This window comes from Fulvia fulva, chromosome 3, assembly GCF_020509005.1.
Source record: "Fulvia fulva chromosome 3, complete sequence".
NCBI classification, from domain to species: Eukaryota; Fungi; Ascomycota; class Dothideomycetes; order Mycosphaerellales; family Mycosphaerellaceae; genus Fulvia; species Fulvia fulva.
This window is the reverse complement of record NC_063014.1, coordinates 3,453,674-3,471,629: the sequence shown is the minus strand read 5'-3', so window position 1 is coordinate 3,471,629 and position 17,956 is coordinate 3,453,674. Positions and strand designations below refer to the sequence as shown.

Genomic DNA, 17,956 nt, shown 5'->3' with positions numbered 1-17,956 from the left:
GTTATCCCGAGGATATATATATACGTAAGTAAGACTATAGACCTTAAGTCGTAGAAGGTTATACTATCGTAGTAGGGTAACCTAGGAGATATAACATTAATCTAGATCGATACGACCTAAGGCTCTATCTAGATCTATAATGTCTATAATCCGCTACCGTAGAGTCGAACGAGTAGGGAACTAGGAACCCTCGCCTACCTAGAGCGGACCCTAAGCTAAGACGTAAAGTAAGTACTCCTCGGCGACTTTAACCTCTATTACCTATAGTAGGGACTCGACTTCACTCCCCCGTACGCGTTTCTAGGGGGGAAGCTACTAGATATAACCGTACGCTACGGAATGGCCTTAGTAATACTAAAGGGAATAGAGACGTAGAAGGCCTATATAAGTATAAGTATAATCGACCTATACTTTCTATTACGAGAACTTAAATAGAGACTAGTCTAATACCGACCGAACTACGCGCTAGAGGCCTCCTTAGACTATATCCCTATTTAAACGACGCTAGGGGTAAAGGCGATAGAGAAGCTAGTAAGCGAACTACGCCGTAACTAGAAGAAGGTACGCTAGGACGATATAAGAGACTTCTTAATAGCGAACCTACGGTAGTATAGGGAACTCGAGACGATAGCTTAGCTAGATTAAGTAGCGGAACAGATTACCTCGGTTATGTAGCAAGTAGCGGAATAATATACGCCGTTACTCCGGCCCTTAACGTAGTAGAAGGCCTTCTAGACCCCTAAATACTCTACGAAGGTAAAGGAGGCTAGAAGGGTAAGGCGATAGTAGACAAAAGAGTATACCTAAGAGACGTAGAAGCAATACTATCGCGCGATATAAGAGAAGAAGGTATAGATAAGACGCGATAAGCTATAGGACTAGAGAGCAATAATCGGGCTCGTTATAGAAAACCCGGAATAGATATAGAGACTAGCTAAATAGGCACGACTATCTAAAGAGTAACGAACCCCTTACTTCCCTCTAATCGTAGACCGCGAAGGGATTGCCTAGACTACGCCCTAGGGTAAGGTAAAAGCATTAGCCGACTATTTCTTTTCGACGTAAGTAGAGGTAGACCTTACGGATATCGACCCGAGTATATACCCGGAACCCCTAGACATAGATTAGGCGGTTAGCTCTAATATAGTAATAGGAGTTATAAGTAAGCTAGAAGGACGAAAAGCTCTAGGCCTAGATAGGATACTAAATATACTACTAAAAGAGTATAGAGAACAGATCGCGCCGTGCCTTATAAATCTATTTACCGCGTACCTACGGCTAGGATATTACCTAAAGCCGTATAGAGAGTCTATAATAGTAGTACTACGTAAGCTATAGAAGGAGGACTATACTTAGCTTAAATCGTATAGGCTAATCGTACTTCTAAACACGATAGAGAAGGTCCTAGAGAAGATAGTAGCCTAGAGACTTACGTAGCTAGCCGAGGACAACTACGTACTCCTAGTAATATAGATAGGGGGAAGAAGCTAGCGATCGATACTAATAGTAATAGAGCTAATTACGGAGCAAATCCAGACCCTCTAGTACTACGGTAGGAACCGAGCGGCGTCCTTACTATCCCTCGATATCGTAGGAGCCTTCGATAACGTCTTATACTAAAGGCTAATATATATCCTATAACAGAAAGGCTAGGAGCCTTCGATAATGTCTTATACTAAAGGCTAATATATATCCTATAATAGAAAGGTATCCCCTAGTAGGTAACGAAGTTCGTCTACTCCTTCCTCTAGGAACGGACGACATACCTAGTCCTAGAGAGGTATACGTCCGACCCGGTAAAGGTAGAGGCTAGAATACCTTAGGGATCTACTCTCTCCCCTATTCTATTTCTAATATTTATGTCGGTCGACGACGAGAATCACCTATACGTAGTGTCGGCTACGAACCTCTCGTCTAGCTACGAGAGAGCCAAGTATTCTCACGCTAGAGCGTCGTGGGCGCGACGGGCGCGTAACGTAGGCGAAGCCGCGGCGAACAGAGGACTACTAGTAAAACGGGTATGAAAACTATCCGACGAGCGTGTACTCGTGTCGGGAGCGAGTCCCTCTTCTTTCTACGTATAAGAAGGGCGCGGAACCGTGGCCTATACGCTCGACAGGACACCTCTAGTATAAGTACAGAATTTTACCTCCGGAGACCGCAAACCGAGCGGGCTAAGCGACGAACATTAGACGAGCGGACTACAGAACAACAACTGAGCGGACTATACAACGGCGTCGAGCGGACTACGAAACAATCTGGTGTTTGCTAGCGGGCAATACGGTGGGTAGGTAGACACGCGACGAAGCCTATAAGGGCCTATTGAACACCCGGTATAGGAACGAGGGTTTTGCCTAAGGCACTGCCTGTCCCGCTATACAACGCACCTAGTCTGACATAGTAGATTGCGACGAGGAAAAGACGATAGCCTGAGCAAGGAAAAGACGGCTGTTAGGACGGGAAAAGACGTACAATGCAAGTGGATTAGTTCTGTGATCGGGGAGGATCGAGGGCAGGGTGATAAGGAACTTTATATTGGTTAGTAGGTGGAAACGCAAGGAGTACGCTGCCCGGCGTGGTGTGTGCCCCGAGCAAACCTGCGAGGCATGGACGGCCGCTTTCTAGAGATAGGCTGCGGTAACGCGAAGGGCGTCAAAACCTGGGGCGTGGTGTACACTGGCAGCGACGGCTGACACTGTCTGTACAGCCCGAGAGGACGGATGCGCATGTCGGTCAATAGAGAGCACTAAAGGGCTTAGGCCTATGGAGGTGGATATTGGCTTAAGGAGCAAACAGGGAGGGAGGGCGTAGAGGGAAGCTTTTGCTCCGGGCTAACCTCTCGAAACGAGGCTACACGGTGGTGCTAGATGAGTGGGAAAGCGCGGTTAAGACTTGTCATCTTATCTCGTAGCTAGCTTGCTAAATACGATTCCTTCCTTGCCAGTACAACGTCAACAAAAGCCAGCACAAGGTCCAGAGAAGCTTTCTCCAAGCACTGGACCCAAAGAAACACCTAGTTATTGCAGTCCAGGAACCTTGGATCAACAGCAAATCTAACAGACCATCTACTGCTAACGACCCAAGGTATCACACACTCCTAGCCAAACAAGGCACCCCTAGAACATGCATGTACATCAGCAAAGAGATGGCAACAGACAGCTGGGAACAAATCCAACAGGAAGGGGGAGACATCACCTCAGTCAGACTCAACACCAACCAAGGCAGCATCCACATCCACAGTGTATACAACCCACCCCCCAGCTCCAGAAGCAGCACCCAGCTGGGCACACTACAACAGCTGCCAGACATCCTGCAGAGTGACTCCCAACACATCGTGCTGGGAGACTTCAACTTGCACCATCCTACATGGGGATCAGACTTTGCACCTGCCCATCACTTCCTAGCTAACAGACTCCTCTCCACTACCCAAAGCAACAACATGCACCTAGTTACCCCAAAGGGCCTAACTACCTGGTCACAGAGAGCAAGCTCAAGCACCATTGACCTGTGCTTTGCATCACATGACCTGCAGCAGAAGGTCACCAGATGCTGGGTTAACCAGGACTTGGAGTCCTCATCAGATCACCTCCCAATTCAGGTGGAGTTTGAAACACAGACACAGCAGGAAGGAGACCTAGAACCTCAGCTGGCCTGGAAGGCAGCCAACTGGGAACAGATCAGACAAGACCTGGAACAGAAGCTAGCTGGACTAGAGACCAGGAGACTGGAAACAGCCTTAGACATAGACCAAGCAGTGGCAGAACTGGTTAGAACAATGCAGGAAACTGCGGCAGCCCACACTAGAGAAAAGAAACAGTCACTGTACCAGAAGCCATTCTGGACAAAGGAATGCTCAGAGAAGGTCAAGGCAGCCAGGCAGGCCAGGAGAGCCCTTACCCAGAGCCACTCCCAGGAAGCATGGGACAGATACAACCAGGCAACCAGAGACAAGAAGGCCCAGATCAAGAGGGACAAGATGCTGGAGTGGAGGTCAACAGTTGGATCCATTACCCAGAATCCTGAGAAGATGTGGAAACTAGCAAAGTGGGCAAGACAACCCACACAGGACAGAAACATGCTGCCCCAGTTTCCAAACATTGAAGACCAGGAAGGAGTAATCCAACACACTCTCCCAGGAAAGGCACAGGCATTGGGGAAACATTTCTTTGGCACACAGGTAGAAGCTGACCTGCAGGATCTGGAGGGCAGTGTGTATCCAACACCACTAGAGCAATCCTGCACAGTGGGAGAGGGAGAGATCAAGAGCATCATTAAGACACTCTCAGGAAACAAGGCCCCAGGACCAGATGGGATTCCAAACTTGTTCATTAAGACATGCAAGGACCAGATCTCCCCTGCACTGTCAAACATCTTTTCACAGTGCATGGCCCAAGGACACTGCCCTAAACACTTCAAGGAGTCACTGACTGTGGTCTTGAGAAAACCACAGAAAGAGGACTACACAAAGCTAAAGGCATACAGACCTATTGCCTTGCTCAACACACTCGGCAAACTCCTGGAAAAGATCATAGCAGAAAGGCTGACAAACCTAGCTGAAGAACATGGAATCCTTCCTGAAGAACAGATGGGAGGCAGGAAACAAAGATCAACACTAACAGCTGTGGAACTTATCACAGAGCAGATCAAGACCCTATGGCACTTTGGGAACAACAAAGCAGCCACACTCCTCTCACTAGACATATCAGGAGCCTTTGACAATGTCTCACACCAGAGGCTAATCCACATCCTGAAACAGAAGGCTATCCCTAACTGGACAGTCCAGTTTATCCAGTCCTTCCTCAGAGGCAGAACCACAAGACTAAGACTGGGCAGATACAAATCTGACAGCATGCCTACAGAGACAGGAATCCCACAGGGATCAACAATGTCTCCAATCCTGTTTCTCCTCTTTATGGCAGACCTGCCAGCAAAGCTAAACTCCAGAAACACATCAGCCTCAGGGTTTGTAGATGACACAAACATCCTAGCCTGGTCAGACAGCACAGAAGAGAACTGCAGAATCTTGCAGAAGAAACACAAGGAATGTGAGGAATAGGCCAGGAAACATGGAGCCAGATTTGCCCCAGAGAAGTATCAACTCATCCACTTCAGTAGAGCCAGAAACAGACACAATATGCAAGCCCCAATCACTATTCAGGGACACACAACAGAACCCTCAAGTGAATTAAGGGTGCTAGGAATATGGATGGATCCAAAGCTCAGCTGGGGACCACAGGTCAAGAAAGCACAGGCAAGAGCAGACAACAACAGGCAATCAATTGACAGGCTTACAGCCTCCACATGGGGAGCCACATTTGCGAAAGCAAAGGTTATGTACAAGGCCATTGTGAAGCCAGCCATGCTATATGGAGCCCAGATCTGGTCAGCCCAAGACAAGATCCCAAAGAGAATTGCAGATCCCATCAGCAGAGCCCAAGCCTCCTGTCTGAAAAAGGTGCTTGGAGCATACAAGTCAACTCCAACAAGGGTGGTCGAAATGGAGTCTGGCTCCCCACCAGCCAAGCTCTACCTTCAAGGGTTGAGATACCAGTATGCAGGAAAGACGTCTGCATACCCAGCCCAGCTAGTAATCCAGAAGGCAGTCAACAAAATCAGGAGCCAGTGCACAAGAAGGCACAGACAAGCAAGACCCAATCCAGCCCCACAGAAGCAGCAGGACCTGCAGAAGTTCAAAGAACTAACAGAACAGCTGCACCTAGCCCAGCAGGAACAGGACAGAAGGGCTCAAGGGAGAGGATCAGCAGCCAGCCAAGGGAAGAAGCAACAGTCTCTAGCTGAAAGGATGGCAGGACTCCTCTGGAAGACTGAATGGACAAGAACCCCACAGAGGCCAGGAACCCCAAAGGCACTCCAACAGTTTGGTAGCCACAACTACCTACTGTACTCAGACCTGACCAGGTCAGAAGCAAGCATAGCAATACAAATCCGCTCTGAACACATCGGAGTCAGGGCATACCTGCATCAGAGAAAAGTCCCAGGTATCGAAGACAAGAGTTGCCCATGCGGCTACCTGTCCCAGAATGTCGAACATAGACTTCTGGTTTGCAAAGAATGGAGTACAGGGAGAGGTGAATGGAGGGCAAGGGCAAGGAACAGAAACTTCCAAGCCATGATCAGCAATAAGGGAGACCTCCAGAGAATTACAAGGTGGATCATCCACCAAGGATTTTTGGAGCAGTTCTCTCTTACTAGGGAAACAGAGAGATGGATTGAGGAGAGAAAGAAGGAGGAGGAGAGCAGGAAGAGGGGGACAACTCTAGGGTTGCAGACAAGGTAGTCAGAGGCTAACCACCATGACACTAGTGCACCCTAATGGAAGGAAAACTGAGAACTCATGGCAAGGAAGCTATTAGAGAAGGAGAGGAGGTTTTTACCTAGGAATAGGTTTCCTACCTTATGCAGTAACATATATAGACATAAACCCGCATGGGCCGGAGGGCACCACAACGGGTAAATGAATCATCTATCTATCTATCTATTTATGTCTAATCTGATCCCCCTACTTACCTCTCCGTAAATCTTAGTATCGGGATTCGTAGACGATATAAACATTCTAGCCTAGTTAGACTTAATAGAGGAGAACTATCGCCTCCTTAAAGATAGGTATAAAAAATACGAGGAGTAGGTAAAGAAGTATAGTACCCGGTTCGCCCCTAAAAAGTACTAGCTTATATACTTTAGTAAAGCGAGAACAGACTATAATATAAAGGCGGCGGTAAGAATCTAAGGCTATAAGACTAAGCTATTTGTTACGGCTACGTAAGCGGCCCGCTTAGACCCGCGCTACCGGCTTACCTAAATAGGCAAAAGACGAGGTCGTAAAGCTCGTAAGCTTTATACTAGCGGAGCCTTATCTAGGCTCACTTTAGATAATAGACTACCCTAAGTGCCGCCGTGATACTATTAGCGGAACTACGAGTATTAGGGATCTAGCTCGACCCGAAGCTAAGCTAGACCATATAGATTAAGAAAGCCTAGAGTCGAGCGTAAGTTAATAAAGCCTCGATAAAGAGGCTTACGGTGTCTATATAGAGAGTAATATTCGATAAGGCAAGAGTAATATATAAGGCGATTATTAAACTAGCTATATTATACGGGATATAGATTTAGGGTATAGGAGGCGTAGGTAAGCCGATCCCGAAACGGATAGAGTAACCCCTAAATAGAACATAGGTAGGTAACCTACGTAGAATACTAGGGGTATATAAGATAACGTTAATAAGTACGGTAGAAATAGAGACGGGAATACTACTAATCGGCTAATATATCCGGGGAATAAGATTTTATTATACGGTAAAGACGATAGATTACCTAGTACAAACTACGATCTAGGAGGTAAAGAATAAGATAGAAAGCCGCTACCGGAGAGGGGCCGGATATAGGACAAGCTAAAAAGAGGATAACCTTACTACCTTTACGGCCGTATAGATAAGTACCGAATAGCTAGTACGAAAAGAGGACGAGCGTAGGGCTCGCTAGGCCGGCGGGAGTAAGGCTAAGACCTAAAGTCTAGCGGAATAGATAGCGAGCTACCTATAGGAGTAGGACTAGAAAAGGAAGCCCCCTAAGATAATAGGCCCGACAGTACTTCGAGCCTTCTAGAGACATAATTACTAGCTATATAGGGACCTAATAAGGGCCGAAGTAAGTAGAGCGATCCAAATCAGGTCCGAATATATTAGATTAAGGGCCTACCTATTTAGGAGACGCGTACTAGACATCTAAAGCCTAGCCTACTAGTATAGCTACCTATCGTAAAACCTAGAATATATACTACTACAATACCCGTAGTAGGCGAAAAGTAGGGGAAATTAGAGGTACTAAGCGGAGAGGAGAGACTATAAGTTGATTATTAGGGACAAAGATAACATTCGCCGAATCTCTCGGTAGATACTATAGTAGGGATACCTCTAGTAGTTTAGCCTAGCTAGCAAGACGGAGGAGTAGATAGATAAGAGGCGGAAGCTAGAGGGGTTATAGATAGGGTAGTTATTAGGGTAGGCCTATAATACTAGCGTACCCTTAATAAGGGAAATCTAAGACGATAACGAGGGGGAAAAGATAGGCTAGAAGGAGGAGGGGTTTTTACTAATACGGTTTCCCCTCTATATATACGAAAACAAGATAGTATAGCTATATAGGCTAAAGAGTACTATAACAGCTTAATAAAATATCTATCTATCTATCTATATAATATAACGTGCTTTACTACCGAGCGGGCTATACTACCGAGCGGGCCACTTTTACTAAGAACTATACTACTTCTATAGATATAGCTATATAACTACTATTATAGCGTATATTGTCTTTAAACGAGGCTAAACTGACCTTAGCTATCTAGGCCACGAAACGCGACGCGATAATCACGAATCGACTTGCTATAAAGGTATACGACGCGTCTCGAACTATACTAGGGTATCGATTAAATAGACGACCTCCTCGGGGTGACTACGAGCCGAATTCGAAGAAGCTTATAGAGCTAGAAGAGAGGGTAATACTTGAGTATATACTCGAGCTAGATCTTAGAGGTTTCCCGCTATTAAAGGCTAGTATACGAGTAATAGCCGATTTATTACTATAAGAGAAGGGTCTTTAGCCCGCTAGTCTTAATTAGATAGACAGGTTTATTAGGCGGTATCGTGAGCTAAAGGTTCGTATAACACGTAGATACGATCGTTAGCGAGCCCTAATAGAAGATCTAGACGTTATCGAGAAGTAGTTCTTACTTATACGTAATATAAAGGAGAAGTATAGTATCCTTAACTAGGACACCTATAACTTCGACGAGATAGGGTTTATAATAGATATTATTACGTCTTAGAGCGTCGTTACGGGTTTAGAAAGGCGTAGTAGAAAGAGGAAGGTCGTTTAATAGGGCAATAGAGAGGGAGTAGAGAGATAGTATATTAGATAGCTCTTATACGAAGCGAGATTAGTAAGCTACGTAAGTCTAACGAGGCCCTTATATAGCGGAAAGCATAAAAGCGCAAGTATATTCAGTCTAGAGGGTCTCTAACCTTCAATAAGGCGTCGCAATTAATACCTCTAGAGGATACTAGGAGGTAGGAAGTAAGTAGAGAGTCGCTAGATAGTATTTAGCTAGTACTAAGGCTACGACGCTATAAGCGATATAGTAAGTCGGGGTATAACGTACCTACCTATTAAGTAGACTCGCTAGATAGCGAAGAATCTAAAGAGGAATTGTCCTCCTAGTAACGATTCTATAGGATGTTATCGTATTAAGATACCGCCGTAATTAAAGTAGAAGTAGTATAGTTCTTAGTAAAAGTAGCCCGCTCGGTAGTATAGCCCGCTCGGTAGTAAAGCACGTTACTAGAAGTATAGAGTACTATTTTCGACCCTAGGCTATAATATAGGATATATTTTAGATATACCCGAGCCTATATTATAGTAATATACGAAGAATAGCTTTTATACTATAAAGTTATAGAGTTCTACTACTAAAGCTACTAGCGGGTACTCCTAAGCTTATTATAAATTTCCTGAATTCTAGTAACTAATAAGAGCGTACGCTTTAAATAATCTCTCTACTCTATATAGGTATACGTACGCCTACGGCGCGGATTTACCTATACCTACGTATATAATAGCTACCTCCGGCGGCTAGGGGGACCCTAGACCCCTAGGCTCCTACGGAGGGCTACTATATACTGCGAGGACATTTAGTATACGTATAATTGTAGTTATCGCTACGGGAGCTTTCTAGACACCTTCGCTCGCTACGTCGTGGACCTACGGTCGTAAGCTCCCTTCGGTACGACTAACGCTCACTCTCGGTGCCTTCTAAGCTGCCCTTCGCTTAATAATCCCACTGCAGACTTCCAGATTCCATCTTAGACAACAACACTCGCGCCACGGCTCCAAGGATGACTGTATCCGCAGGTTGGAGTATTGACACCGCGCAACCCAGCACCACGTGTGCTGTGGCCTCCGTCCCCGAACCCAACGTTAACCCACATTGTCCATCTCAGGATCTGCTTTGCCTCGAAGGATGCGGTGCACTATACCCAACACGGACAATTTTGAGATGCCAGCAATGTGTATAGCAGTACGCTTGATGTAGAAAATGTAGTGCTAGAGAGCCGGTGACCGTCTCAAGGGGAGGCGCGAAGGGTGCGCGCCCGCATCGATAGCGCCGTATCGATAGCGCCGTATCGCCGATACTTCGTGCACTTCGCGGCGTAGCCTTTCGACGTCGCTCTTTCTAGCTAGCTCTGTTTCGAAGCTATAATATCGCTGCCCGTGCTATCGTATTAAGTGTAAGGTCGCTGCATATAGATTTTGAAGTTCTTCGCCGAGAAAGGGTCTAAGTCCGCTAGCGGGTTTATACGTAGCTAATCACGAAGTTCTAGATTCCTTTTGACTAATAAGAGCGTGCGCTCTAAATTCTCTCTCGACCCTATATGGGCGAGCAGCTACAGCACCGCTACATCTCACCGCCACATCTTGATCTCGTCATAATTGTAGTTATCGCTACGGGCGCTTAACAATATTGAAATGTCGGGTTGAGTCTCCGGTCATCACACGGGAAAATCGATGGCGATTGCAGACGGTGTCTGTCTACTTAGAGATGCCCCAGGGCCGGACATAGGGGCAGTAACACAGCCCAGAGCAACATCCACCCTGTGCGAAACTGCCCTCTAACAACGATGCGTACCTCCTACTCCTTGATCTGGGCACTCTCCTCCGCCTCAGTTGCCTCTGCAACTGGCTCCATGCACCAGAGCAACCTTCGTCGAGTTTATTCACTCGGCTTCTGCCCATAGACATAGCGATACACAGAAGTCATCCGCAAGTTCGGATCACGGAACTCGTTCCTGATCTTCGCTGTCAGCGAGTGTGCATCCGTGGCCGACCAACCCATGATCCTAGTAAGAGGAGCCAAGGCGAACGACTCCACGCATGCGATCAAATTCTTGCGTTCCTTCTTGCCGACTTCCTTCAGCTCAGGGTCCTTCGCCCAGCTGCCGATGGGAGTCTTCAACATAGGTCAGTGAACGGTATGAAGTAGGGACCGACGAATTGCACAGCTCACTCACCTTGAACACAACTTCCTGCACATTTGTGAACCCGGCATCTATCATCCACTGCTTCTGAAACTCTGAGTTGTTGAAGTGCTTGCCATGCTTCTTGGATGCCTCATCGCAAAGCTGCTGCAATTGGTCGATGTTGGGAGCCTGTTCCATCTTGGGGTCCGTGTCGGAATAGATCCACGCATCGTATTCTTGCACCTCGGCCCAGCCTCCTGGCTTCAGGTGCTTCATGGTGTCTTTGTAGAGGCCGGGCCAGTCGGCGATACTCGCTCCCACTGTAATCGACTGTCAGTACGCACATTCAGGTAGATTGAGATCAACACTTACTGGCACGACCATGAACAAAATCAAGAGCCTCCTCCGACTTGAACTCCCAATCAGCTTCAGCATCCTGCACAAACAAATCGCTGTTGGCTGGCAGTGTCCCATGCCACATCGGGGAGGGATCCATCCCGATGACTTTCGAGTCAGGGTTCTGCTTTGCGAGCTCAATGTCCCAGATACCTGTTCCACAACCGAAGTCTAGCACACGCTTCACGTTCGAGCCGAGTGGTGCCAGATAGAGCGCCCCCTTGAGATGATGCTTGTAGACTTCGTGATGCTCGTTCAGGCGATCACATTCCTCGGCGTCGTTAGGGAGGAGTTAAGACCCCTTCTTGTGTCCGTGGAATCGGCGGCCTTCATGGTAGTCATGGCCATGTATGGTGGAGTGGATTGAGGCCTTGAGCGAGGACGCTTTGTCTTTGAGGGCGTCCAAGTCCAGGGTGTGGTCGCTTGGCGAGATCTGTCAGACTGTGTAAGTTATCAGAGCATAGAGAATGCCATTCAGTATCAACGTACTAAGTCATGACTTTCAATGACATGCTCTAAGTGGTGTCGACCGGGAGGGATTGCAGCCATGTTATTTGGCGATTGGCAGGAATGTCGGCTTGTGCCGGGATTGAGAGCGACGCTGCTGATGGCGATGTATTATTGAAGACTCTATGCTTGTTATATATGTTTCACAGGTCTTTCGCTCGTTGATCGGCGCATGTATCTCCGTTTCCCAGACCCGCAAGCTTGAGTTCACATGTAGCTCTTGGCGTGGTCGTCAACTTAATGGGTGTGAAGTCCCATACAGGCAACTATGCACTTTCTGAAAAAGGCTCGAAGCTCTCTAATGCCTCATATACAGCTTGACGTGTCATGAAGAACGTATATTACACTGCATGAGACTTGATGCCGTGTGCAGGTCGACTTGCCAATGCCCGCTGAGGATTGCCCCATTAGCAGATGTGTCTGCAGTGTCGAAGGCCAGTAGCTGTCATAGCTGCATAAATGAGTGGGGCTTCCAAAGTGCTCAATCCTTCTTGCCTCTGTATAGTCCATGTTGAGGACGCTATTCCATATGTGGGCTTCGCAAGATTACTAAGTGAAGCAGAGATCAGCAAGAGCTCCGTGCAAGCTCACAGCCGCTACTGTCGCAGAGCTTCGAAGAGCTTCTGATTTTGGCAATTCCACGAGATGTGCAGAAGCCGCCTCGACAAGGCTACGGAAAGGAGAGCAAATCGGGCATCATCGGCGTCTGTTACCACTCGGCTCATGCAGGTTTGACAGCTGATATGCATCATTAGCATGTCGAGGTGGATGTTGTTCTAGCCCAACCTCGTCATCCAAAATTGACCATATCACCTGCCCAGGCGTTGAACTTTGGGGTGTTCAGAAGGTGCTCCTCGGTCTCCAGCAGAGGCATTCTTGGCGGTCTTGCAAGCATGGCAACTCAATTGGTGCTCAAACCGAGCCCTCGACCAGAGGAGAAAGATGTTCCATCGAAGATGAAGGTGAAACCCGCGACTGGCGAGGTTACCAACCCAATCATCTCAATCCCGGGACAAATTCTCTACGATATCCATACTCTCTACCTCTTCACCAGAAGCGACCTCAAATCGATCGTCCTCCCTCAAGCGCTCTTCTCGATTGCCTGCGCCATGTCAGCAGCACCTCTGACGCAGAGTAGCCCCATGAGCATTGCAGACGTTGCTCGGCGGGTACCGTTCGTCGTCGGGTGGACTTGGATCCATCTGTTAGTGGAAAACATCGAGAACCAGAGGAGCGAGCATTCAATCATCGAAGACCGCGTCAACAAGCCTTGGCGATCATTACCATCAGGCCGGTTGACACCCGGTCAAGCACGAACATGGCTTCTCTGGGCGGTTTGCGTGGCTTTGCTTACGAGTGCAGTCCTGGGTGCTCTCAAGCCTAGCGTGGTATTGCTGGCTCATATCTGGCTGTACAATGATGCAAGTGTGAGGGTAGCAGATACGCTGTCTGGATCCGCAACGCTTTCAACGCCGGAGGAATTATGTGTTTCAGCTGGGGAGCCCTGTCCGTACTCACCAGCCCGCAAAGGGAGCCAGCGTCATCTCTACGGTTCCTGATGGGTGGGCCGCCGCAACTTATGCCTTCGGCATATGCTTGGACCTTAACGACCGGAGCAATCGTCATGACTACGGTACATGCCCAGGATATGCCAGATGTGGAAGGTGACTCAATGCGAGGTCGAGAGACGCTGCCTCTTTTGTATGGTGAGCATTGGGCTAGATGGTCTTTGGCAGTCATGGTTATGATGTGGTCGTTTTTATGCCCAACTATGCGGCATGCCACTTTCGCTGGTATCGGGTCACTGCCGGTAGCGGTAGGAAGCATCCTCTCCGTTTTGACAATCCTGCAGCTAGGGCAGCGGACAGATGAGATGGTACGGGCGCTTTGGGGCCTTTGGGCGTCTAGCTTATATCTGTTACCTCTGGCTTATCACGCCGATCATGTATCTATCAAGATGTGAGGACGGGACAGCAGGAGAAGTTATGCTTACGGATCGCGTCATGCTCGCGGTTGCATACCCTGCTAAAGCAAGCTCTACGAGCAAGCAGCCAGGGCATAACAGAATATGCGCTCGAGCCATTCGATACCCTCAATCCCTATGCTGACTCTGAATAAGTCTTCAACGATCCCATACTGTCTGACATAGTCCAGCTCGGTAGGATGTGCGAGCCACGTATAAGCACAGCAGAGTGTGAAGTTCGTGCCAAGACTCGGGCCTTTCGCAACGTCAAGAGCATTGTAAAAGACTTCGGCCACGTGAGGTGCCTTGAACCGAACAGAGAGCAAATATCCATAACCCCCTTCTTCGCGCTTGAACTCGTCGTAATAGCGCTGGGACGTACTCTGCTTCGGATAGAAGACTTCAGCAACTTGTGGATGTCGACGTAATATCGAGTGTATGTGCTCCGCGTTGCGATTGGCGGTCAAGACTCTGTATCGAAAGTCTGAGCTGTTATTGAGCATGACTAAGGCATCGGTAGGAAAGATTGTGTCGATATAGCTTGCCTTCAACGCTTCTCGTACCATCGGATAGTTTCTCGATTGTGGGTTAAGGGTGATACTGCCTCCCATGACGTTGCAGGCACCACTGAACATCTTTGTCAAGCTGGTACAAGCCATGTCACAACAGGATATGAGATTTAAGTTGATGGAAGTAGCCACTGTATCGTCCAAGATTACCAGGAAATCGAACTCTCGCGATAGAGCCCAGATCCGACGAAGGTCCGGAGATTGCAGGAGGGGGTTGCCAGGAAACTCCAGATAGAGTGCATCGATTGGCGTGCCGGACCTCAGACTTTCTTCTAGCTCATCAAGATCTGAGTCCGAAGCATGACCGTAGAGCTTTACTGAGAGCCCGAGGATGATCTGGAGCACTTTCGTCATGTCCACATACAAGAAACTGTGGCAAGAACGTAATTAGCATCCGTGGAATATATAACTGAATCACGAGAGTCGCCTCACCCGAACACAACGACTTTGGGGTGGCCACTCTGCTTCGCCCGACTTTGCACAAGCCGTCCACTGTGGTATATCGCAGCCATTCCCGTATGATACAGGACCACGTCTTGGGGACCGATATTCAACTCGGTGCAGGAATTGTGTTCGGCGAGTCGCGCACGTATCTCTTGCTTTGCATCATCGGCTTCGGCATGTGGCAGGACCTGAGCAGTACTGTGCTCCGAACCGGATTTGAGACCAACGCCTGAAAGAGTGTCCATCCAGAAGTGCGCACACCGAGTCGATATACCAAGTCCGGTATGCTGCCAAAAAGCCTTCGCAGTCGCAGCATGGTGATCAGGATATGTCACCGCATATATGGCATCGTGCACACTGTAGGGCTGTGCCACTCCAGTGTCTAGGTGCTGTACTTCTCCGTCCAGGGCAACTGCCAACACGATGAACTCATCATGCTGACCTTTGGAAGCGAAGAACCGCTGACAGGCCTTTGCCATGATGGCACAAGGAAAGAGCAATGCCTGCGACCCATCTTTGCAATGCTTCGTTCGCTCAACGATTCTGGCAGCCAGCTTGCGTACGATCAGCGGAATGAAGAACCTCGGATAGCCCGCCTTCATCTTCGAAATCAACTCTTCATCACGCTGACCCCAGCGCACCATATGCTGCCACTCGGGAAATGATACACTGACAGCCTGTTTCCATGCGATTAGCGGTGCGTGGGGCCACGTTGAAATCATATCGTACATGTATATCTCCGGGCGGGATCGACTCGCCGACCGAGGGAGCCATAATATGGTGCTGTATATAGTGCCTAGAGGAAGAGCTGATCATATGTAAGAGCAGGTGACCAGCTGAAGTGTTGCTTTGTTGGACGTCCAAGGCGGTGGCAGCAATACGATCGAAAATGCCGCTTGGCTGCCGCTTCGACGTTGGCTACTGGTTCGCTACGGTCAAGATTCGTACTTACGCATGATCGGCCACCTCAAAACTGTAAATGGCAATTATGCTTCATCCCGATTTCGTTACACCGGAGGGGAGCGAAGTGGGGTGTGCATATGCACGTATAACACCCGCCACACCCTCAACTGTGCGACATTAGTGCTCGTACAAATGCGGGCGTGGTCGCTACCTCCCAATAACCGACTTTGAAACCTTTTCAACATCTGCGATGGATCCAGAGCGCCCAGATTGTGGTGTTTATGTGTCTCAGGCACACCCTCAGCTCCGCTCGATGGGTTTAAGAGTGTAAACGGCGGTCAGTCGTGTTCGCTGGAGGTGCCTGAGCCTCTGAGCCTCCGAGGATAGCTCTACACCAGCACAACCTTCCGAACCTCGTTCTCATCATACTTTGCCCAACCTCGAACACCGTGCTGAGTGTGCAGCCCACGCCAATCCCAAATGCAAGTCCCCACAAGCAAGTACTCTCCCTCATCAACCATCCTCAACACATACTGGTGACACGACCCATGCAGAAGCCAAACCTCATCACCCGATATAGAATTCTGCGGTACCAGCCCAACGATGTTTCCATCACCAATGCAGAACCTCCTCCCGGTCGCTTTGCTACAAATGATGAGTAAACTGGTCGCAGGCTTGCGACCGTCGTTCTGCCAATGAATATCCTCACTGCCGTCGTTGCGTTTGTGGAGGCTGCCGACCGCGAGATCAAGTTCCCAGAGCATGGCGCCCTTCGTCATTTGTGGGGCGGTGCGAGGGCGATGCATGGAGAGGGCGGAAGCGATACGATCGAGAGCCGAGAGCATGCTGTGGTCATGTTGCTTGAATTGATCATATGTGAAGTGGCCAAAGTTTTTGTCAAGATCATAGTCGTGGATCCAGCGGACTGTGCCAAGAGGCTTCCCGTGAACGGTGAGACGTGGAGAAAAAGGGTCGAGGGCGTAGTTCGATTTGATCGCTCTGTGAACGCCTAAGACGACATTTGGCTTTAGGTCTTTAGCGCGTGGTTTGGTCGCCCAGTCCGGCACCCAGGAAGGGAAGATATGCTTGAAGTCACGACCGACATTGTCGCATTGAGTGAGGAGATTAAGCCCACCCGATTCATCAAGCAATTTCCTGGCCACGTCAATGAAGAGGTCGCGGACTGATAGGCTGTAGTCGGGTGTGAAGAGCTGTCCCGCCCGAGGGTATATGCCGAGAATGGAATACACATAGTCCCTAGGATTCGTAGCCTGGATCCCTGTCTCTCTGAAGTGATTCAGAAGATCGCCTACGAATTTATACTCCGATCGTTGGGTTCCTGGCGTGTCTTGTCGCATGCTGACGATCTGGTGCAGTGCGCGGTAACCTGGAGAGACAATCACCCTGTCATAGTCGTCTTGAAGCTGCAAATCTAGCAGTATGTTTGGAATCTCTTCAAGGTCCTTGGTTGAAAGTCTTTGCTCCGACGTCATGAAGACGTTCCATTTGCTGAGGACGGCCTCTTGGGTTACCCACGCTCGCGAAAACTGGCAGACACACGTCAACTGTAGCTTGGTAAACCCTGAATCAAGCCCTTGCCCATGGCCGTGTGAAGAATTCCAATGTGGCAGATTTCAGCTTCTCCACATGAGGAAAGATGCAGTCTCGACAAACAATGACTTCCTCCCTTTGTCCCGCGGGAGCGCCAGGCCCTCGGAAGACTGGCATTTTCAGGGAATGGCGCTTCAATGGGTCGTGCTGACAATAGCTAAGACGCAAGTCTCTCTCTAGGGACGTCAGATAGCGCCTCGTGGAGTCTGAAGTAATGCTCCAAAAGAACCCGTCGCCGGGTCTATCATGCAGGCCTCGAACCTTCAGCTCTTGCAGTAGTAAATCCGAGTATTCGTCTCTCTCCCCCAGCCAGACCAACGTCTGCTCTCCTTTACGATAGATGTCGCGCCCATCATGGCCACTTGATGGCCCTTCTCGTCGTTATCTTCCTGACTGATGCACAGCTGGGAATGCGTCAGCTAATGGCCAGGGAGTGACCTAGCGCTACGGCGTCTAGGATCACCTGTCTCAACGTGCCATGCTGCCTACCTGATCTATACACAATTGTTTCGTTTTCGAAGTTTTCAAAAAGT

General features: G+C 48.7%; 6 protein-coding genes across 6 annotated transcripts; 2 read left to right on the top strand and 4 right to left on the bottom strand.

The window, feature by feature from the left end:
- Positions 1-9,908: 9,908 nt before the first annotated feature.
- Positions 9,909-10,100, top strand: CLAFUR5_20254 (uncharacterized protein; the record flags this gene model as incomplete). The annotated part of the gene is made up of 2 exons (XM_059463090.1): positions 9,909-9,989; positions 10,089-10,100. 2 exons carry the CDS (start codon positions 9,909-9,911, stop codon positions 10,098-10,100), a joined length of 93 nt encoding a protein of 30 aa, XP_059318933.1.
- A 683-nt stretch (positions 10,101-10,783) lies between these two features.
- On the bottom strand, positions 10,784-11,526 carry CLAFUR5_08311 (Methyltransferase pytC; the record flags this gene model as incomplete). Its single annotated transcript, XM_047907459.1, has 3 exons — positions 10,784-11,020; positions 11,082-11,350; positions 11,403-11,526. 3 exons carry the CDS (start codon positions 11,524-11,526, stop codon positions 10,784-10,786), a joined length of 630 nt encoding a protein of 209 aa, XP_047759247.1.
- A 192-nt stretch (positions 11,527-11,718) lies between these two features.
- CLAFUR5_08310 (uncharacterized protein) lies at positions 11,719-11,975 on the bottom strand (the record flags this gene model as incomplete). The annotated part of the gene is made up of 2 exons (XM_047907458.1): positions 11,719-11,859; positions 11,916-11,975. The coding sequence occupies 2 exons, from the start codon at positions 11,973-11,975 to the stop codon at positions 11,719-11,721; spliced, it is 201 nt and encodes a 66-aa protein (XP_047759246.1).
- Positions 11,976-12,826: 851 nt separating this feature from the next.
- Positions 12,827-13,492, top strand: CLAFUR5_08309 (uncharacterized protein; the record flags this gene model as incomplete). Its single annotated transcript, XM_047907457.1, has 1 exon — positions 12,827-13,492. The coding sequence occupies one exon, from the start codon at positions 12,827-12,829 to the stop codon at positions 13,490-13,492; it is 666 nt and encodes a 221-aa protein (XP_047759769.1).
- Positions 13,493-13,970: 478 nt separating this feature from the next.
- Positions 13,971-15,725, bottom strand: CLAFUR5_08308 (putative cystathionine gamma-synthase; the record flags this gene model as incomplete). Its single annotated transcript, XM_047907456.1, has 3 exons — positions 13,971-14,835; positions 14,898-15,586; positions 15,639-15,725. 3 exons carry the CDS (start codon positions 15,723-15,725, stop codon positions 13,971-13,973), a joined length of 1,641 nt encoding a protein of 546 aa, XP_047759770.1.
- Positions 15,726-16,201: 476 nt separating this feature from the next.
- On the bottom strand, positions 16,202-17,305 carry CLAFUR5_08307 (uncharacterized protein; the record flags this gene model as incomplete). Its single annotated transcript, XM_047907455.1, has 1 exon — positions 16,202-17,305. The coding sequence occupies one exon, from the start codon at positions 17,303-17,305 to the stop codon at positions 16,202-16,204; it is 1,104 nt and encodes a 367-aa protein (XP_047759775.1).
- Positions 17,306-17,956: the final 651 nt, after the last annotated feature.